Source organism: Mus musculus, chromosome X (genome assembly GCF_000001635.26).
Source record: "Mus musculus strain C57BL/6J chromosome X, GRCm38.p6 C57BL/6J".
Lineage (NCBI taxonomy): Eukaryota > Metazoa > Chordata > Mammalia > Rodentia > Muridae > Mus > Mus musculus.
The window spans coordinates 161227572-161247037 of NC_000086.7; the positions used below are offsets into that span (position 1 = coordinate 161227572).

Genomic DNA, 19466 nt, shown 5'->3' on the forward strand with positions numbered 1-19466 from the left:
AAAATGCAGCACATTGGTAAATTGTTAGAAATTAGACTGTACTAAGTCAGATTTTTCTCTTATAAAAAGGTCATCATATTGGAGAATTAGATTTTTTCCTTACTATGATCTAATTTCATCCTTTATTCTGTCAAATGTCTCCCATTGATCCCTTTTCTTTCTCCTAATTTATGTCCTCTCTTCTCACAGTTCATATTTGCATTTAAAAATATCTGTGTATATAATTATTCTTACCTATCACCTCTTCAGTCTGCTTCAAGATGTGTGTGTGTGTGTGTGTGTGTGTGTGTGTGTGCGCGCGTGCACATGCACATATTTGTGTGTTATTTTCTCTGGGTTTGTGGCACCTTACCCTGAATTGGTGTGCTTTCCCTGGATATTCCCTTCACTTTCCTTCCCAAATCTCCTCAGTGTTATATGCTTTTTTGTGGAGTGTTAAGACCTTACATGCTTTTCTCTGTCCAGTGTGTATATTTATTGCTGTCATTTTTGTTCAGCTCAGATTTGGTAGTGTTGATGGGATTTTATGTGTTGCTTTGTATTTTACTAGGTGACAGAGTCATAGAACAAACTTCCTGACACTCTGGTTCTTTCTAATCTTTTCCCCTTCCCTGAGCCTTACCTCTTAGGCAGGAATTTCCTGTAGAGTATATCCATTCTATTTAGGCTTCATCACCGTCTGCTAGGATTGGTTGCAGTTTCCTGCAAAGGTTTCTGTCTGTTGCAAAGAAAAGTTTTCTGGGTGAACAGTGAAGAATACATTTACCTTTGGGTGTAAGGACAGTGTTTATCCATTGTTTTTTAGAGACTATGCTGACATAAGTAAATTAGAGAATGTAGATTCTTCAGTAACCATGCCATTTCTAGCAGAGTCATTAGCTGTGTTCCCAGTAGCAGGCATGCTCTCCCTCCAAGTACAGTGTAAATGATGGGAAGTGTGACACATCACATGAGCATGGTGATAGCCTAGTTGTGACAAGGCTTTATTAGACCATGTGCAGAGTAGTATATACGCTTTATTATTGGGAAAGCATAGTGGATTAAACAAAGTGTTCTCACTTTACGTGTGAATAATTTTTGTTTTTCATTTCATACCGCAATAAAGCTGAGAAAAAACGCAAGGGCAAAACAGTCACCACACCTTGGACTGAGGATCCCAGACTTTTTGCAGATCAAGGAGCAGCCCCAGGTGATTGCATTGTTTGTTTTTTTAAAAATCTATATTACTTACAGTATATATTCTGTACATTGAATGAGAGTGCAATGTTTTCAGGGGAAACTATCTTTCTAAGAAAACAAATTCAAGAAGCAGCAAAATGAGAAATTGGCAGAAATTTTCATTTTGGTTAGTCAAATTTGTCTCATAATAAGTTGACCCTATTGGAGAATTGGATTTTATACTAATTATGATTTAATTTCAACTTTTCTCCCTACCCTTTCTTCCTTCCAAAATCTCTCATGGATTCCCTCTGTTTTATTTCCACTTTCATGGCTCTTTTTTCATAATTTGTTCTTGCATTTAAGAATATCTATATACACATGTATTCATACATATAACCTGTACAGTCTCTCTCTCTCTCTTTCTCTTTCTCTCTCTCTCTCTCTATATATATACACACACGTATATATAGACAAATGTGTATATATATGTGTGTTTATGTGTGTTTGTGTGCGTGTGTGTGTGTGTGTGTGTGTGTGTGTGTGTGTGTTTCTGACTTGATTTGTAGACCTTTCCATGAATCAGTGTGCTTTTCCCTGCTTATTCCCACCTCTATCTTTCCCAGCTTTTCTCAATTGGTATAGTCCTTTGTGTAGGGTTGAGGCATCACATGCCTTTTTCTTTGTCCAGCATGTACATGGATTGTTATGATTTTTGTTCAGCTCACTTTTTGGTGGTAGTGTTGGTGGGATTTTATGTACTGCACTTGATATTACTAGGAGTCTTTGAGCAAACTCCCCAACTCTCTGACTCTTTCCAGTCTTTCTGCTACCTCTTGAGCAGTATTCCCTGAGCCTTACCTTAGGTATAGTAATGTTCTGTAGATATATCCATTCTGATTGGAAATCACAACTGTTGCCATTGATTGGTTGTTTTTCCTGCAATCATCTCTGTCACTTGCAAACTAAAATTTTCTTGATGAAGAGTAAAGACTCCACTTGTCTTTGGGTATAAGGACAGTGTTTATACATTGTTTTAGGGATTATGCTGGGGTAGAGTACTAGTGTTTGTAGATCCTTCAGTAACCATGGCATTACAAACACAGAGTCATTAGCTGTGTTCCCAGTAGCAGGCATGCTCTCCCTCTTGTTGAGCTGAGTCTCAAATCCAAGTGTAAATGTTGAGTAGCGTGACATATCAGGCGTTCATGGTAATGATGGTCTATATTATGACAAGGCTTTATTAGAGCATTGCAGAGTAGTATATAAGTATTAGTATTGGGAAAGCATAGTGGATTAAACAAAGTATTTTAGCTTTACGTGTGAATAATTTTTGTTTTTCATTTCATACCGCAATAAAGCTGAGAAAAAACGCAAGGGCAAAACAGTCACCACACCTTGGACTGAGGATCCCAGACTTTTTGCAGATCAAGGAGATGCCCCAGGTGATTGCTTTGTTCTTCTATGTATTGGTGTATATTATTTTTTATTTGCTGTGTCTAAAACTAGTACAGTGTTTTCCATTAGAAAAATCCCGTTTTTCCCTAAGAAAAAAATTGCAAAATGCAGCACATTGGTAAATTGTTAGAAATTAGACTGTACTAAGTCAGATTTTTCTCTTATAAAAAGGTCATCATATTGGAGAATTAGATTTTTTCCTTACTATGATCTAATTTCATCCTTTATTCTGTCAAATGTCTCCCATTGATCCCTTTTCTTTCTCCTAATTTATGTCCTCTCTTCTCACAGTTCATATTTGCATTTAAAAATATCTGTGTATATAATTATTCTTACCTATCACCTCTTCAGTCTGCTTCAAGATGTGTGTGTGTGTGTGTGTGTGTGTGTGTGTGTGTGTGTGCGCGCGCACACATGCACATATTTGTGTGTTATTTTCTCTGGGTTTGTGGCACCTTACCCTGAATTGGTGTGCTTTCCCTGGATATTCCCTTCACTTTCCTTCCCAAATCTCCTCAGTGTTATATGCTTTTTTGTGGAGTGTTAAGACCTTACATGCTTTTCTCTGTCCAGTGTGTATATTTATTGCTGTCATTTTTGTTCAGCTCAGATTTGGTAGTGTTGATGGGATTTTATGTGTTGCTTTGTATTTTACTAGGTGACAGAGTCATAGAACAAACTTCCTGACACTCTGGTTCTTTCTAATCTTTTCCCCTTCCCTGAGCCTTACCTCTTAGGCAGGAATTTCCTGTAGAGTATATCCATTCTATTTAGGCTTCATCACCGTCTGCTAGGATTGGTTGCAGTTTCCTGCAAAGGTTTCTGTCTGTTGCAAAGAAAAGTTTTCTGGGTGAACAGTGAAGAATACATTTACCTTTGGGTGTAAGGACAGTGTTTATCCATTGTTTTTTAGAGACTATGCTGACATAAGTAAATTAGAGAATGTAGATTCTTCAGTAACCATGCCATTTCTAGCAGAGTCATTAGCTGTGTTCCCAGTAGCAGGCATGCTCTCCCTCCAAGTACAGTGTAAATGATGGGAAGTGTGACACATCACATGAGCATGGTGATAGCCTAGTTGTGACAAGGCTTTATTAGACCATTGAAGTGTAGTATATACGCTTTATTATTGGGAAAGCATAGTGGATTAAACAAAGTGTTCTCACTTTACATGTGAATAATTTTTGTTTTTCATTTCATACCGCAATAAAGCTGAGAAAAAACGCAAGGGCAAAACAGTCACCACACCTTGGACTGAGGATCCCAGACTTTTTGCAGATCAAGGAGATGCCCCAGGTGATTGCTTTGTTCTTTTTGTTTATTATTCTATATTATTCATTATTTTTATGTGTGTTAAATAATAGTGTAATGTTTTCCAGTGGAAAGTCTCTTTTTTTTATAAGAAAAGAAAAGGAACAATCAGCTCAGTGGTACATTGTTAGAATTTTGACTGTGCTAAGTCAAATTTAACTGTTTATTATATTTTTGAGAATTAGACAGTTTTCTGATTATAATTTAAGTTTAACTTTTCACAGTACCCTTTCTTCCTTCCAAAACCTCTCATTTCCCTTCTTTTCTTCACAAAATTCATGGCATCTTTTTTTCACAGTTACTGCTTATATTTAAGAATATTTATGTACAAATAAATATATTCTTAACTATAACCTGATCAATCTATAGGAGAGAGAGAGAGAGTTTGTGTGTGTGCGTGTGCATGTGTGTGTTTATGGTTGAATTTATTACACCTGGAAAAAGGAGTTGAGTTCCTTACTTGTCTATTCCCATGTCTACCTTTCCAAGTCTTCCTCAGTTTTTTTTAATTAGGTATTTTCCTCATTTACATTTCCAATGTTATCCCAAAAGCCCCCCCATACCCTCCCCCCACTCTCCTACCTACTCACTCCCACTTTTTGGCCCTGGCGTTCCCCTGTACTGGAGCAGTGACCACACTTTTTGGTCTCCGTTCTTCTTGAGTTTCATGTGTTTTACAAATTGTATCTTGTATCTTGGTTGGGTATTCTAAGTTTCTGGGCTAATATCCACTTATCAGTGAGTACATATCACATTAATTTTTGTGTTTCCTCTTTTAAAGCCTTCTAGCTGTTTATCTGTGTCATCCTCTATTTCCTTCTTAAAGTCCTCCATCATCATCATAAGAAGTGACTTTAGATCCATGTCCTGCTTTTCTGGTGTGATGGTGTATCCAGGACTTGTTATGGTGGGAGAGTTTGGTTCTGATGATGCCAAATAACCTTGGTTTCTCTTGCTTCTGTTCTTAAGCTTGCCTCCTGCTATTTGATTATCTCAAGTATTTATATAGTCCTTTGTGTAGATTTAAGTCTGCATGGGCTTTTCTGTGTCTAGGTATGTATGTTTGTGTGTGTGCGTGCACATGCTTGCACATGTTAGTGCATGTGTGACAGAGACAGAATGATTGATTCATTGATTTTCATTCAGCTCACTTTTGGGCAGTGACATTTGTGAGATTTTATTTGTGAGATTTGGTGATGATACTACTAAGACAAAGTCTTAGAGCAAACTTCTAGACTTTCTAGCTCTTATGATCTTACTTCCTAAGGCAGTGTAGTCTTACATTATGTGCAGGAGTGTTCTGTTAATGTATCCATTCTGGTTGTGCTTCACCACTCCCTTTTTCTTGGCTGTCTTTTATTGTAATCATCCCAGTCTTTAGCAATCAGATATTTCCCCATTGAAGACTAAAGACTATGGTTACCTTTGGGTGTAAAGAAAGTGTTTATACAAGGATGTTAGGGATTATTCTGGTTTAGTAAATTAGTTGTAGATTTGCTTCCAAAACCCATAATATCCCTATACAGAGTTTTAACTGGGTTTCCAGTGCCAGTGCTGTCCCTTTTGTAGAATGGGTCTTAAGTCCAAGTATAGAACTGTTGGTTACTTTCAAGGTATGTATACTGTTACTTCATCCTAAGAGTTACCATGCCTTGGTTTTCATTTGTACATCTCATCAGAGCAAAGTGAGAACTTTTCCATGACTAATTTATTATTTGTCATATATATCAAAATATAGTATGCTCTAGCTTTAAATGTGCATACTATTTTTATTTCATACCTCAACAAAGCTGAGAAAAAAACCCAAGGGCAAAAGACTCACCAAGCCTTCTAAAGATCAAACCATACCATTTCTCCTTGGAGTAGTAGGTCCAGGTGATTGCCACACTTTTCTTTTCCATATTACTTTACAAGATGATTTTTATAGATTTAAAAATGGTATAATGTTTTCTGATAGAAATACTTAATTTTTATAGGAAAACAAATACAAAAAGTAGCAAAATGATAAATTCATAGAATTTCCCCTGTGCTAAGTTAAATTTGACTCTTATTATAAGTTCACCCTTTTTTATTTCATATTTTGAAAGAGAAAACTCGTGTTTTTCAAATTATAATTTAATTTCAATCATTCTCCCTTTTTTTCCTCCTGCAAACCTTCTTTATACCCCTCCATCTCTCTGACAGTGTATGGGCTCTTTTGTCATTAATTATCAGTGCTTGTATTCAAGAATATATGTGTACATATATAGTCCTAAATATAACTTATTTAGTCTGGAAAAAAGTACCTGTATGTATGTTTACATGGGCTAGGTGGATTTTTCACACCAGTGAATTGTCCTCTTCCCTGTGTATTCTATCTCCCTTTCCCAGCTTTCTTCAGTTTTGTATAGTCCTTTGTGTGAAGTTGAGGCCTTATGAGCATTTCTCTGTCAAGTTTGTATATGTATTGGTATTATTCTTGTTTAGCTCATGTTTGGGCAGTGATGTTGATGAGGTTTTACATGTATTTCTCTTGATGTTACTAGAAGACACAGTTTTAGAGCAAACTCCTTCGCCTTCTGGCTTTGTACAGGATTTCTGCCTCTTATTGGTCAATGTTCCTGTATGTGAAGGAGTGTTCTTTAGATATATCCGTGCTGACTGTTTTCCACCATTCTCTGTTTTGATTGGTTGTAGTCTATCCTAGTGTTCCCTATGTATGCCAAATTTTCTAGATGAAGAGTGAAGACTATAATTATCTGTATAAAAGACAGATTTTTGTTATGGCCTATCATTCTTAAGTTAAATTAGTGGTTGCAGATAGTCCCTCTAATAACCATCACTTTCCTAACACAAAATTTAAAACTGTGTTTCCAATACCAGACATGTTTTTCCTCATATTGAATAGATTCTATGTCCAAGAAAAGAGCTTTTTTGTTACTGCTTGAGGTATGCATGCTACTACTGCATTCTTAGAGTTAACACATCAGCCTGTACATTGTTACACATCATGTAAGCATAATGTGATCCCTTTCAAGAGTATGTTGCTTTGTTATTTAGCATGTAGAGTGGAAGATAATGTATTCTAGCTTTAAATGTACACAATTTTTGTTTTCATTTCATAACTCAACAAAGCTGAAAAAAAACCCAAGGGCAAAAGAGTCACCAAATCTCGGAAAGACCAAGCCCAGTTTTTAGCTGATGAAGAAGCAATGCCAGGTGATTGTTTTGCTTTGTTTTTTTTTTTAATATTGTTTTTCAAGATGATTCCTCACTGTTGAATAATAGCATAATGCTTTTAGAAACGTGTTTTTGTTTTAAGAAAACAAATACAAGATGTAGCACAGTGATAAATGGATAAAAATTTCTGTTTTAAATCAAATTTGTTGGCTATTTTAATAAGTTTGTCTTTTTAGAGAATTAAATTGTTTTCTGATTATGAAAAATTATTGTACCTAAAATTTCATTTTGACTAGCAATTTTGTTTAAAATAATGTTTTATTTTTAATGATTTGTTAAAAATTCATACCTAATATTTTAATCTTACTGTGTTTCCTCCTCCAACTCTTTCAATGTCTGTCTTTATCTTGATTTGTATAGGATATCATGTTCCTTCTCTTTCTTAACAAATAGGAAATGTTTTTTTAAAGGTGCCTAATTTGTGTTTACATACTACTGAACATTGTCCCTGCCATAGAGTGTAGTTGATATGCACCCTGTCAGTCTATTGAAAAAAAAAACCAGTTTTTTTTAATAGCAGCTATCAATTTTGAATATAGATTCTTAACTAAGGGCTTGGGCTTTGTATCTACTTTTCCTCATCCATGCTAGTATTTTGTCTGGCTTGAGCTTGTGTAGGTCCTGTGCATTGTGTCATTTTCTTTGTTAGTTTGCAAGTGTGCTTCTCTGTTGTTTCCTAAAAATACTCATTCATTAAATTCCTTTTCTACCGCTGTTTATATTTTTTCTGTCTGATTTTCCACATAGATAACTGTATTTTGAAGCCATGGGAGTGATACAGATATCTCATTTATGACTGAATACTCCAAAGTCTCTTACTCTCTGCAAGTGGTCATATTGTAGGTCTCTTTACTAATTACCACTAAAAGAAGCTTCTCTCAGAGGATGGAGTAAATCACAATGATTATTGATCATTAGTAATCAATAGAAGTATGTCATTCATTACAAGTCATTTTATATACTGTGTCCACTTACCAGAATGATGCTAGTAGGATTTTACCTAGGACATTTGACCTATCTTGTCACAGCTACTTTGCCTTATTAGTAATATTAATTTTCGATTCCATAAGATAGAACCCCAATATTATTTGATTACTCCCAAATTATGCCACTAATATGCCAGTAGATATATCTTGCAGACAGGTGGTTATTGCTCAGTTTGTTGAGATTGTGGTCATTTTTCTTCTCTGGTAGCGTGTATAGCATCTTTTCATACTCTAAGCCATAGCCAGTTGAAATGAAGCTTCCTTTTGTATACCAGTTGTTTTTTACACATTCCATGACATAATATTTGGTGTGGTATTATGACTAGAGCTGTAGGGATCTTTGTAGTAGGATGTAGAGTCCTTTGAGTATATATCCAAGAGTGGCATAGCTAGAGCTTGAGGTAGATAGATTTCCATCTTTCTGAGAGACCACCACACTGACTTAAATAGTAGCCTTACAAGTTTGTGCTTCCACCAGCAATGGGTGAGTATTCTCCTTACTCTACCTCCTTGCCATGACAAGCATAAGCTGTCATTTGTATTATTAATCTTGGCCATTCTGGCTAGGGTAAGGTAAGACTTTATGCGTTTTCCTGGTGTGTATGAATGTTGATCATTTTCAAAGGGTTTCTCGGCCAATTGTGTTTCATCTTTTGAGAATTTCATTCTGTTCTATATCCTCCTTTTTTTTAAAAAAAGGGGGGGGGGGTAATTGTTTTCTTGGTGGTTAGCTTCTTTTTTAGTTCTTTGTATATTCTAGATATGCTATTCCTCTGTCAGATCTACAGCTGGTAATGAGTTTCTTTGCATTGTCTGGTCCTTTTTGCCCAAATCATTATGTCCTTTGCTGTACAGAAGCTTCTTAGCTTCATTTATTAATTTTCATTTTAATGTATGACCTACTGGATCCTTCTCAAAAAGTCCTTTCCTGTGCCAGTGAGTGTTTGCCCATGGAATGGGTCTCAGGTTGGGCCAGTTTTTCGTTGGCCATTCTCTCAGTCTCTGCTCTATCTTTATCCCTGTATTTCTTGTAGAGAGGAAAAATTTTGGTCCAGAAATGTTGTGGGTGGGTTGGTATCATTATTCCTTCCCTTGAGGTCCTGCCTGGCTACAGGAGGTAGCCTCTTTAGGTTCCATATCATATCCCCATTGCTATATTTCAGAAAAAAAAATGCCTGTAACTGTTTAGACTTATATTCAGGTTTTTAACCTTATTCCATTGTTCAACATGTCTACTTAGTTGATAGATTTTTTTTCTTTTTTGTTCTTTTTCTTTGGTTTTTTTTTTGTCTTGTTTTGTTTTGTTTTGTTTTTTTCGAGACAGGTTTTCTCTGTGTAGTCCTGGCTGTCCTGGAACTCACTCTGTAAACCAGGCAAGCCTCGAACTCAGAAATCCACCTGCCTCTGCCTCCCAAGTGCTGAGATTAAAGGAGTGCGCCACCATGCCCAGCCCGATAGATTTTTAGTTACTTCTTCTATCTCATTGTGGGTTATGAATCTATTTAAATTATATTTGCTTTATCTTGACTTAACTTTGATTACATATTTCAAGAAATGTGTTGATTTCTTTTAGAATTTTTAGTTTAGTAAAATATAGATTTTTAAAGTAGATCTTTATGATTCTCCTTTTTATTTCTAATTTTGCTAGTTTGGATCTTGTTTAAAATAATTTTCATGAGTAATCTTTGGGAATTTTATATTTTAACAATATTTTAACAATAATCTGTCATAAGATGATGTTTTACTACATCATTTTCTTTAATTTTTGTTGCTAAGCTCTTTTTTCAGCTCTTAGTGTGAGCAGTACAGAGAGAACACCACCTTCTTCCTCTGAACAACCAAAGTCTTCTACCTCTGGGAAAACAAAATCCACCTCTAGAGGGGCTCAAACTTCAAGGAAGTCTCCACGGAAAACAAGTGTTGTGCAACCAGTACCAAAGACCAGCAAGAAAGCAGGAAAATCTAAGTCTACTGGAAATACTTCATCCCCTAAGAAGGGCATTACTATTAAAATTGTCCTACCAAAGAAAAAGGGTGGAAAGTCTGGAAAAAAGGTTAGTCATATTTCATGCTAATTTGTATTGTAAGTCTCCATATTACAGTGTTTTTAAATTCAGTTTAGCAATTTACTAAGACTATGCTAAGGTGTTTTTTTTTGTTTTTGTTTTTTTCGGATATTAAATGTATAATATTCTTTTTGTCTTAGTTAGGTTTTCTATTTTGATGAAACAAAAGCAACTTATGAAGAACTTACACTTCTGTACCACAATGCATCATCAAAGCCAGTCAAGGCAGGAACTAAAAAAACATAAGGAAGAGAGGGGAGCTGGAATTGGGAGTCAAGCAGGAGTAGTATATAAAGTAAAATTATCACTAAACAAACTTAACTAATATTGACTGGTGAGGCAAGAATAAAAAGTACATGTCTTGGAGAATAAAAGAGAATCTAATATGAAAAACTGAAACAATTAAAAACTAAGAAAGACTTAAGTTGAGATTTTTTAACGTGTAGTTAGTCAGGAGGAAAAGAGGGAAGGATAGATTGGGGCAAGAAAATACTGAAGAAAAATTTATACAATCATTGTTAGGTATATTTTAGATATAAGTGAGTAAACTCGTTACATTATGAAAACCTGAGTGTGAAGGATAAGGATCTATATAAGTTTAACATTTTATGTACAATGGAACAGTATGAATTTTTATGTGCAAACTATGGAAAGTTATGGATGAACTTTTATTCTAATGTAAAAAATACAAAGTATATATAATGGATTTTAATTATTCAAATAATCCCTCAAAAGATAGGGTGAGTAGAATAAGAACAACAAAAAGAATGAAACAATCCAAAAGCACATAATAAAATGGTTTACTCAGACCCAAATATAATAATAGTTACATTAAACATTAATAGATATAAACTAAAATGCTGAGATATTAAAATACAATTTTAAAATGATTCAAATATATAATGTCTATAAAATGTGCATAGTAAATATAAAGGCAAAGATCTCAGCAATATTATCTTGCATATCTAGTATCTCAGTGGGATATCAGTATAATCTTTGTTTCAGTGAATGCTTAACACATGAAAGAAAATAGTATCATCGTGTTTTTAAAATATTGTTATTTCAAGCCAGGCGTGGTGGCACATGCCTTTAATCCCAGCACTCGGGAGGCAGAGGCAGGCGGATTTCTGAGTTCGAGGCCAGCCTGGTTTACAGAGTGAGTTCCAGGACAGCCAGAGCTACACAGAGAAACCCTGTCTCAAAAAAACCAAAAAAATATATATATATTGTTATTTCTATTTAACACATCTAAATTTTATAAAAATGAGTATGAAATATTTGTAAATATATTATGATAAAACATATGACCAGGTTGTTCTAAAGCAGTAACAATAATATATTAATGGTAAGAAACAGTGAACTTGAAATTTAATGTGAAATACTTTTTTTCCATCACAATTCTTTTTTTATTAGATATTTTCTTCATTTACATTTCAAATGCTATTCCAAAAGTCCCCCATACCCTCCCCCAACTCCCCTCCCCCCACTCCCACTTCTTGGCCCTGGCGTTCCCCTGTACTGAGGCATATAAAGTTTTCAAGACCTAGGGGCCTCTCTTCCCAATGATGGCCGACTAGGCCATCTTCTGATACATATGCAGCTAGAGACATGAGCTCCAGGAATACTGGTTAGTTCATATTGTTATTCCACCTATAGGGTTGCAGACCCCTTCAGCTTCTTGGGTACTTTCTCTACCTCCTTCATTGGGGGCCCTGTGTTCCATCCTATAGATGACTGTGAGCATCCACTTCTGTATTTGCCAGGTACTGGCAAAGCCTCACAGGAGACAGCTATATCAAGATCCCTTCAGCAAAATCTGGCTGGCAAGGATGGACGATCCAGATACTGCCCCACCTGGGGGTCCATCCCATAATCAGCCACCAAACGCAGACACTATTGCACCCGTGAAATACTTTTTAATGCATTTGAAAACACATACCTGTATATAACTGTATTCTTCATTCCTTTTATTTTTAACAGGAAAAAAGTATTCCAGTTATTTCTTCTACATCTTCAGCTTCTTTAAGTACACTGATGAAAAGTTCTTCATCTAATAAGACTTCTGCGGGGCCATCTAAAATAGTGATGTCTACAGGTAAGTTAGTATTTTCAAAACAATGATAAAATTTACATATTTTTTCAGCACTAATTTCAGTATTGTTGAAGTACTGAAAATATGTAAAATACTAATACTTTTTTCTATACTGATAGTTTAGTTTAATGTTAGGCAAGACCTGTCTATTTTAATCCATGTCACCTCAAAATCAATATCTCACATTTTGAATTGGCATTATTAAATTCTTTCTTTTCACAACATTTTATCATTTTTATTATATGTTTTCCAAGGTAACTCATGCTTTTTGAAAATAAATTTTTCTGTCAAAGGACCTGGTGATTTTAAGTTATTTTTTATACATTTGAAAGAGTACAGACCAAAGCAAATCCTTTTTATCAACTCCTATATATTTTTTTAAATTTTTCCTATTTTCCTATATGAGCTTTTTGCCTATACTTGTATCTCTGCACCATGTGTGTATATCTAGTTCCCAGAATAGGATGTCTGATCCCCTGGGACTACAGCTAATAGACAGTTCTAAGCTACCATGTGAATGCTAGGAAGCAAACTCATGATCTCTGGAAACAGCAGCGAGTGCTTTTCACCATTTGAACCATCTCTCCACCCCCTTCCTGTTTAAAAAAAGTATGTCTTATTCTTTATATCCCTAATTACTACCCTTATACTCTTATATTTCTTCTTACTTAAAATTTTTCTTTCTCACTTAAAGGAAATTATTTTTCAAAATATTAATTATTTTTCAAAGACTATTTTTGTACACCTCATTTTTATTTTTTTCTGATTTTTTAATGAATACAAGTTAATCTATCTAATCCAAAAATTTAAAATCTGAAACTTTTGAGTACTGACATGAAGTAAAACCCATCTGACTTGATATGATGGGTTGCAATCAAAACACCAAGTGCCCCCAAATTATTGTATAAAACCACCTCCAGGCTTTGTGTATAACGTGTATACGAAGCTATACATGAATTTTATGCTCAGACTTGTATCCCATCGACAAGTTATCTCAGTATGTTTATAGTACTATTCTAGTCCCAGTGATTTCCTCCAGGGGTGTTGGACATGTGCAGTAGACAGATGGCAGAATATTGAAGTCCTTCCTTTGTGTTGGGTTGAATGTTTAATCATGATTTCATTTTTGTGACAGAGCCTATCCTTCCTCCAACTGTTGGGCCAAGTCAAATTGTCATATATTTCAACACAGTGAAGTTTTTCAGTAAAAGTTAAAATACGCTAAAATGTTCTTGTTTTAAGAAAAATAAACCTGCATTTTTTAGTATACATTGTTTTGCAGTTGATTTTTGTGATGAAAATATCTTCACTAATACCATGATTATAAATGAGAAATTTTTGTACAAAGAAAAAAGTCTAAAATTTTCTCAACAAGCCTAGTCATATATAGAAAGAACATTTTTATTTTGATATTTAAAATTCATGTCATTAGAATTTACTATTACATCCTCAAGTCACTTGATTATTTTAGAAAATGCAATTGACATACACTGTTGGTGATTTAGAAGATAGTTATGAGTAAGGATGATGCCCCTCCTCCCAGGCCCTTCCTCACACAATTCCTACCCCTATCTTTCTTAGACTTCACCTCTGAGAAGGGTGAGGTCCCCCATTAGTACCAACCCACCTTGGTACTTCAAGTCACTGAAGGACTAGGTATATGTTGTCACACTGAGGATAGCCAAGAAAGCCCAGTTTTCAAAGGGAATGCATGTTTTTTGCACAGTGAAGTAGGGTGGGTAGAACTCTAGGAGAAGTTAGGGGAAATATCTAAATTTAAAGAAAGACATGAGACTACTCTTTCATTCTTATAACATTTGTTGTATAATAAACTAAAAATGATTTTATGATGCCCAAGTCTTCTCAATCATAAATTTTATATAATCCATTTGAATAGTATTCTAAAATGTTGGGTAAACATTTTTTTTTACTATTTGCATGTTTAGTACTTTTACATAAACATGTTACTATAACTGCATGCTTTCAGTAGCAGACATTGTCTCATTAATCTGAACTATATTTAAGTTTCCTTTAAATGAAGTCATGAATATGATATGGCAATTATGTAATATTGTCACAAAATTAATTTTAACTCATCTAATTATTAATATATTTTTTCTCTTAAGTTTGTGTGTATATAAATAAACATGGAGATTGTGGCCCCTTCCTGGATCCACAGAAGGTTCAGCAGCTACCTAACCACTTCGGTCCAGGCCCTGTGAATGTCATTCTCCAGCGGACTGTGCAGGCCTGTGTCAATTGTGCCTTTCAGGCCAAGGATGTGTTTCTATTTCTTAAAACAGATAATAGAGGAGGAGAAATGATAACTGGTATGCTAACTTAATTCTTTTTCCATTAATTAATTTATTTGTTCACTCTAAATTCCAGTCATAGCCCCCCCCCCCTTCCAGGCCCTTCCTCACAGAGCTCCTACCCCTATCTTAGACTTCACCTCAGAGAAGGGTGAGGTCCCCCATTAGTACCAACCCACCCTGGTACCTCAAGTCACTGCAGGACTAGGTATATGTTGTCACACTGAGGATAGCCAAGAAAGTCTAGTTATGGGGACAGGATCCACAGGTAAGCAACAGAGTCAGGGTAAGCCCCAAGTTGTTGGGAGAACCTGATCAAGACCAAGCTGTACATCTGCTACATATGTGCAAGAGGCCTAGGTCCAGCCCTTGTATGCTCTTTGGTTGGTGGTTCAGTCCATGGAAGCCCCCTGGGGCCCAGAATAGTTGAATTGACTCTGTTGGTCTTCTTGTGGAGTCCCTAGCCCCTCAGGGTTCCTCAATCCTTCCCCAAACTCTTACACAAGACTTCTTGAGCTCTGTGTGATGTTTGGCTGTGAGTCTTTGCATCTCTCAGAGGACAGTTATGCTAGGCTTCTGTCTATAGCATAACAAAGTATTATTAATAGTCTCAGTGTTCTTGCTCGTGGGATGGATCTCAAATTGACCCAGTCATTGGTTGGTCAGTCCCTCATCTATGTCCCTGCACTTCCTGTAGATAGGACAAATCCTATGTCACACAAAAACCAAAATAGATAATTCATGTCAGTATAATACTATAAATTTAAATAAAAGGTACAGAACAGTGTGACTCAAAAAGAAACCTTGTGAAGGTTAAGTAAAAAGGCTAAAGATTGTAGCTCATAGTGTATGCCCCTTGCATGTGCAAAGCCCTGAGTTTATTCTCAAGCACCATAAATATTTTTTTAAAAAATGGAGTAGGAGAGAGATAATTTGTAGCTGGTGTCTACCATGATTTTACACTATAACCTTTGCACTCATGGGATGTTTAGAGTAGAAAGGTTACTGTAAATCAAGACATTTTTAAATCTTGTTTGTAAATATTTTAAATAGAAATTGCTGTCAATGCCTTTTAAATTTCAAAACCCAAAAGTAAACTTAAAGCACATTTCCTGAATTGATCCTTCTGTTACTGTGTTTCTCATCTGTCTACAAGATGACTGATTACTGGCATTGCTTTCCTACTTCATAGCCTTCTTTGATGGGAAAGTTCATACTGTTCAGCTCCCTCCAGTGAATAGTGCATCATTTGCACTTCGCTTTCTTGAAAATTTCTGCCAAAGCCTGCAGTGTGATAACTTTTTGAGTAGCCAGCCTTTCAGACGTGAGGCTCAAGTTCCTACCCCAGATACAGGCACTGATCAAAGCAAACCAGGTAAGAAAATAGAAATTTTAAGTATATATATATATATATATATATATATATATATATATATATACTACACATTTAAGAAAGTGTGTGTGTGCACACATGCGCATGTTCACATATGTGTATGAATATGTGGAGGTTGGAAGCAGTGCACAGGTGGAGGTCAGAAATTAAGTTTATGGAGTCAGTTCTCTTCTTCCATCTTTGCATGGGTTTTAAGAATTGAACTCAGGTCACCAGGCTTGCACAGCAAGTGTTTTTATCTGCTGACCCATAATATGTTTTTGTTTTGCATTTTATACTTAGGAAATAATGTGGTTATTTCAGAGTTTCTCTTTCCTCAGGATTTAGCCACACTGAACTAATGAAAAAAATGTATATAATTAGACTTTTTTTTTTTTTTACTTAAGTGAGAAACTAATTTCTTACTGTATTCCTAATGAACTTGAGAATCAAAGCCATTGCATTATGTTTTGCTTTTTTTGTGACTAATTGATAGACATTTTCTGTTAGGCTAGGGCATATCTTTAACATTACTAAGCTAAAGAAATAAGTAAAGACTATTGAGCCCATAAATTATAAAGAATATTATTCTCAAAATTAGCTCTTGTTACCTGTCTTCCATAAAACTCTCAAACTGAAGGCTGAATAAAAAGATGAGTGTGATGTTGTCCTATAGAACCAGAGGTGATATTCTTGTTTCTGATCTCTAGTTAGAAAGCTGTCTGAGCTTTCTGGCCAATATTTTGGAAATAAAGTTTGTTGCTCTTTCATATGACTATGGCAGATAACCATTTTCTTGTTATAGCAGATTTTATATGTGTCTTTAAAGAAGCTATAATTTCCAGATATTAAAGCTTCATTGTTTTCTGGCCAAATCCTGTCAGGTCTGGAACTATAGAGTACTATCACATACTAAACTAAGTCCAGTGGTTTAAATTTGTATTCCAGTACTCATTTTCTAGTCCTCATGATCATTTTCATTTTTCCTCATAAACTTTATTGCTTCTGTATTAGCAAAGTCTGTCCTGTCTGTTCCTTCCTCTTCCATTTTCTTTCCACTTCCCTCATGCCATGCAGAATCATATTAGACCATTCACTGGTTTAGTAAAGTGATCTCCTACTTGAAATACTCTTTCTGGTTTTTCTTTCTGGTATAACTGCCAGGTCATCCTTTTGAAATAAAGTTATGATACAGAATGTCCTTGCATGAAACTATAGTACTCATGAGGTATTGAAATTTATCAAACCTGGGTTTCAGTGTGGGCTCTGTAACCTGTATACTAAAAGGACATGAAGTCTGGCAGACCTAAATTTTAGTCCAGTGCATACTGTTAATTAGCATTATACTTTGTGGGCAAAATTACTGATCCTCCCTCATTTTCAGTTTGCCTCTTTGAAAGGTTCTGAGTTGTGAGGAAATATTGTACAGCCATATCTATTCACACAGACCTGTAAACTCAAACACGGAAGTAGTTAAGGTAGTCCAAGTTCTGTATGAGAAACAGTATTGATTGCATTCAGATGTAGCCTGGGCAGCTTTGTGAGTGAGATCCTTTATCAAAAATAGAAGGTAGAGACTGCCCCACCTGGGGATCCATCCCATAATCAGCCACAAACCCAGAGACTATTGCATATGCCAGCAAGATTTTGCTGAAAGGACCCAGATAGAGCTGTCTCTTGTGAGACTATGCTGGGGCCTAGCAAACACAGAAGTGGATGCTCACAGTCAGCTAATGGATGGATCACAGGGCTCCCAATGGAGGAGCTAGAGAAAGTATCCAAGGAGCTAAAGAGATCTGCAACCCTATAGGTTGAACAACAATATGAACTAACCAGTACCCCCAGAGCTCGTGTCTCTAGCTGCATATGTATCAGAAGATGACCTAGTCGGCCATCATTGGAAAGAGAGGCCCCTTGGTCTTGCAAACTTTATATGCCCCAGTACAGGGGAATGACTGGGCCAAGAAGTGGGAGTGGGTGGGTAGGGGAGCAGGGCGGGGGGAGGGTATAGGGGACTTTTGGGATAGAATTTGAAATGTAAATTTAAAAAATTAATTAAAAAAAGAAAAAATAGAAGGTAAGTCATCTGATATATAACTCAGTGGTAGAGTATTCTCTCTCTCTCTCTCTCTCTCTCTCTCTCTCCCTCTCTCTCTCTCTCTTGCTCTCGCTCTTGCTCTCGCTCTCGCTCTCCCCCCACCCCGTGTGTGTGTGTTCATCCGTGTCCATGTCTGTAGGCTATATGAAATATAGGCATATATTTCTCTAAATTCTCCTAAATTATTGAAAATGCACACATAGAAACATAAGATTGTATGTGTGTGTGTGTGTGTGTGTGTGTGTGTGTGTATGTATGTATGTATGTATTTGCATGAAAGTGCCTACAAAGCCCAAAGAGGGGCATCATCTCTTTTGGAGCTTACAGACATTTTTAAGCTGCCTGATGTGGGTGCTGGGATCTCTTCTCTAATGATTTGATAAAGCAATAAGGCTCTTAGCTGCTGAGCCATCTCTTTGGTTCAAGTGTTTAATATTATATTTTAGTAGAAATACCTAATAAGATTCAGTGAACCTAGTATGATAATCCAATAATTGGCAGGTTGGTAAAATTATAGTATACAAATTACTTTAAAGCAAATTCTCCATACAGATAATATAACAAAAAGACTATAGTAATTGTAACATGTACTTTTTTTTTAATTAAAAAACAGAAAATGGGGAACCAAAGGAAAAGAGAAGCCTCAAACGATTGTCTCTGCATCCTCATCGTTCTGCTCCTGTCTCATCTAAGGTTCCCAGAAAGTCTGGGCAAGCGTCTAAAGGTAAATAGCATTCACACACACAGAATTGAAGAACTCAGTCAGCACCTATGATATATGCTCTTCTTGGTGTGATAGTGTTGAGTGTAGGAAGTTCAATTCACCCATATCTGACAATTAGTTTATTACTTTGGTCACTTGAGCACTGCATTCCTTTCAGAAATGTACTATTGTCATGTTTTTCCTATGGATTAAAAAAAACAAAACAACTTAGAATGGGTCCATCTATTCTGCTTTGCATTGTTACAAACTAAGAGAAAAGTGCAAGCAAATGTGAGAGAACAACAATCCGGTCATGAGCAATAGTTCTGAAGAATTAGGCTTCTAAGAATTGATGTTTTCAAGAAGTTTACAACTTTGGTGGTAAGAATGGAAAGATGCACTTAAATTGTCATAAGAAACATTGATATGGACAATAATCAAGTATTTCAGAATATTGTATATTACTATGTATGACGAAAAAGAGCTGGCCATGTACTTTGTGTTAGAAGCTTATTCGGTATAGCACGAATTAAGTGAACTGTTGTTGGAAATAAGATATTTTTCTTAAGAATTTCATATATACTTTTAGTGTGTTTTGATTAAGCCCCACATCATTCCATCTCCTTATACATTTTACTATCCCTTCCCAATTTCATGGGTTCACTCTCTACTATTGTTGTTCTTTAAACCC

General features: G+C 35.7%; 1 protein-coding gene across 5 annotated transcripts in view; it reads left to right on the forward strand.

Annotated features, from left to right (window-relative positions):
* Scml2 (Scm polycomb group protein like 2) overlaps window positions 1-19466 on the forward strand; it is a 175694-nt gene that overhangs the window by 145047 nt on the left and 11181 nt on the right. For 4 of the 5 annotated variants that reach the window (XM_006528670.2, XM_006528672.2, XM_006528673.3 and 1 more), the window contains 9 exons: window positions 1106-1189; window positions 2520-2603; window positions 3829-3912; window positions 7042-7125; window positions 9909-10186; window positions 12179-12293; window positions 14417-14620; window positions 15795-15977; window positions 18686-18796. In XM_006528670.2, coding sequence (XP_006528733.1) covers window positions 1106-1189; window positions 2520-2603; window positions 3829-3912; window positions 7042-7125; window positions 9909-10186; window positions 12179-12293; window positions 14417-14620; window positions 15795-15977; window positions 18686-18796 — 1227 coding nt within the window. The remainder of the gene's footprint in view (window positions 1-1105; window positions 1190-2519; window positions 2604-3828; window positions 3913-7041; window positions 7126-9908; window positions 10187-12178; window positions 12294-14416; window positions 14621-15794; window positions 15978-18685; window positions 18797-19466) is intronic. The other variant, NM_001290652.1, reaches the window with a different exon arrangement.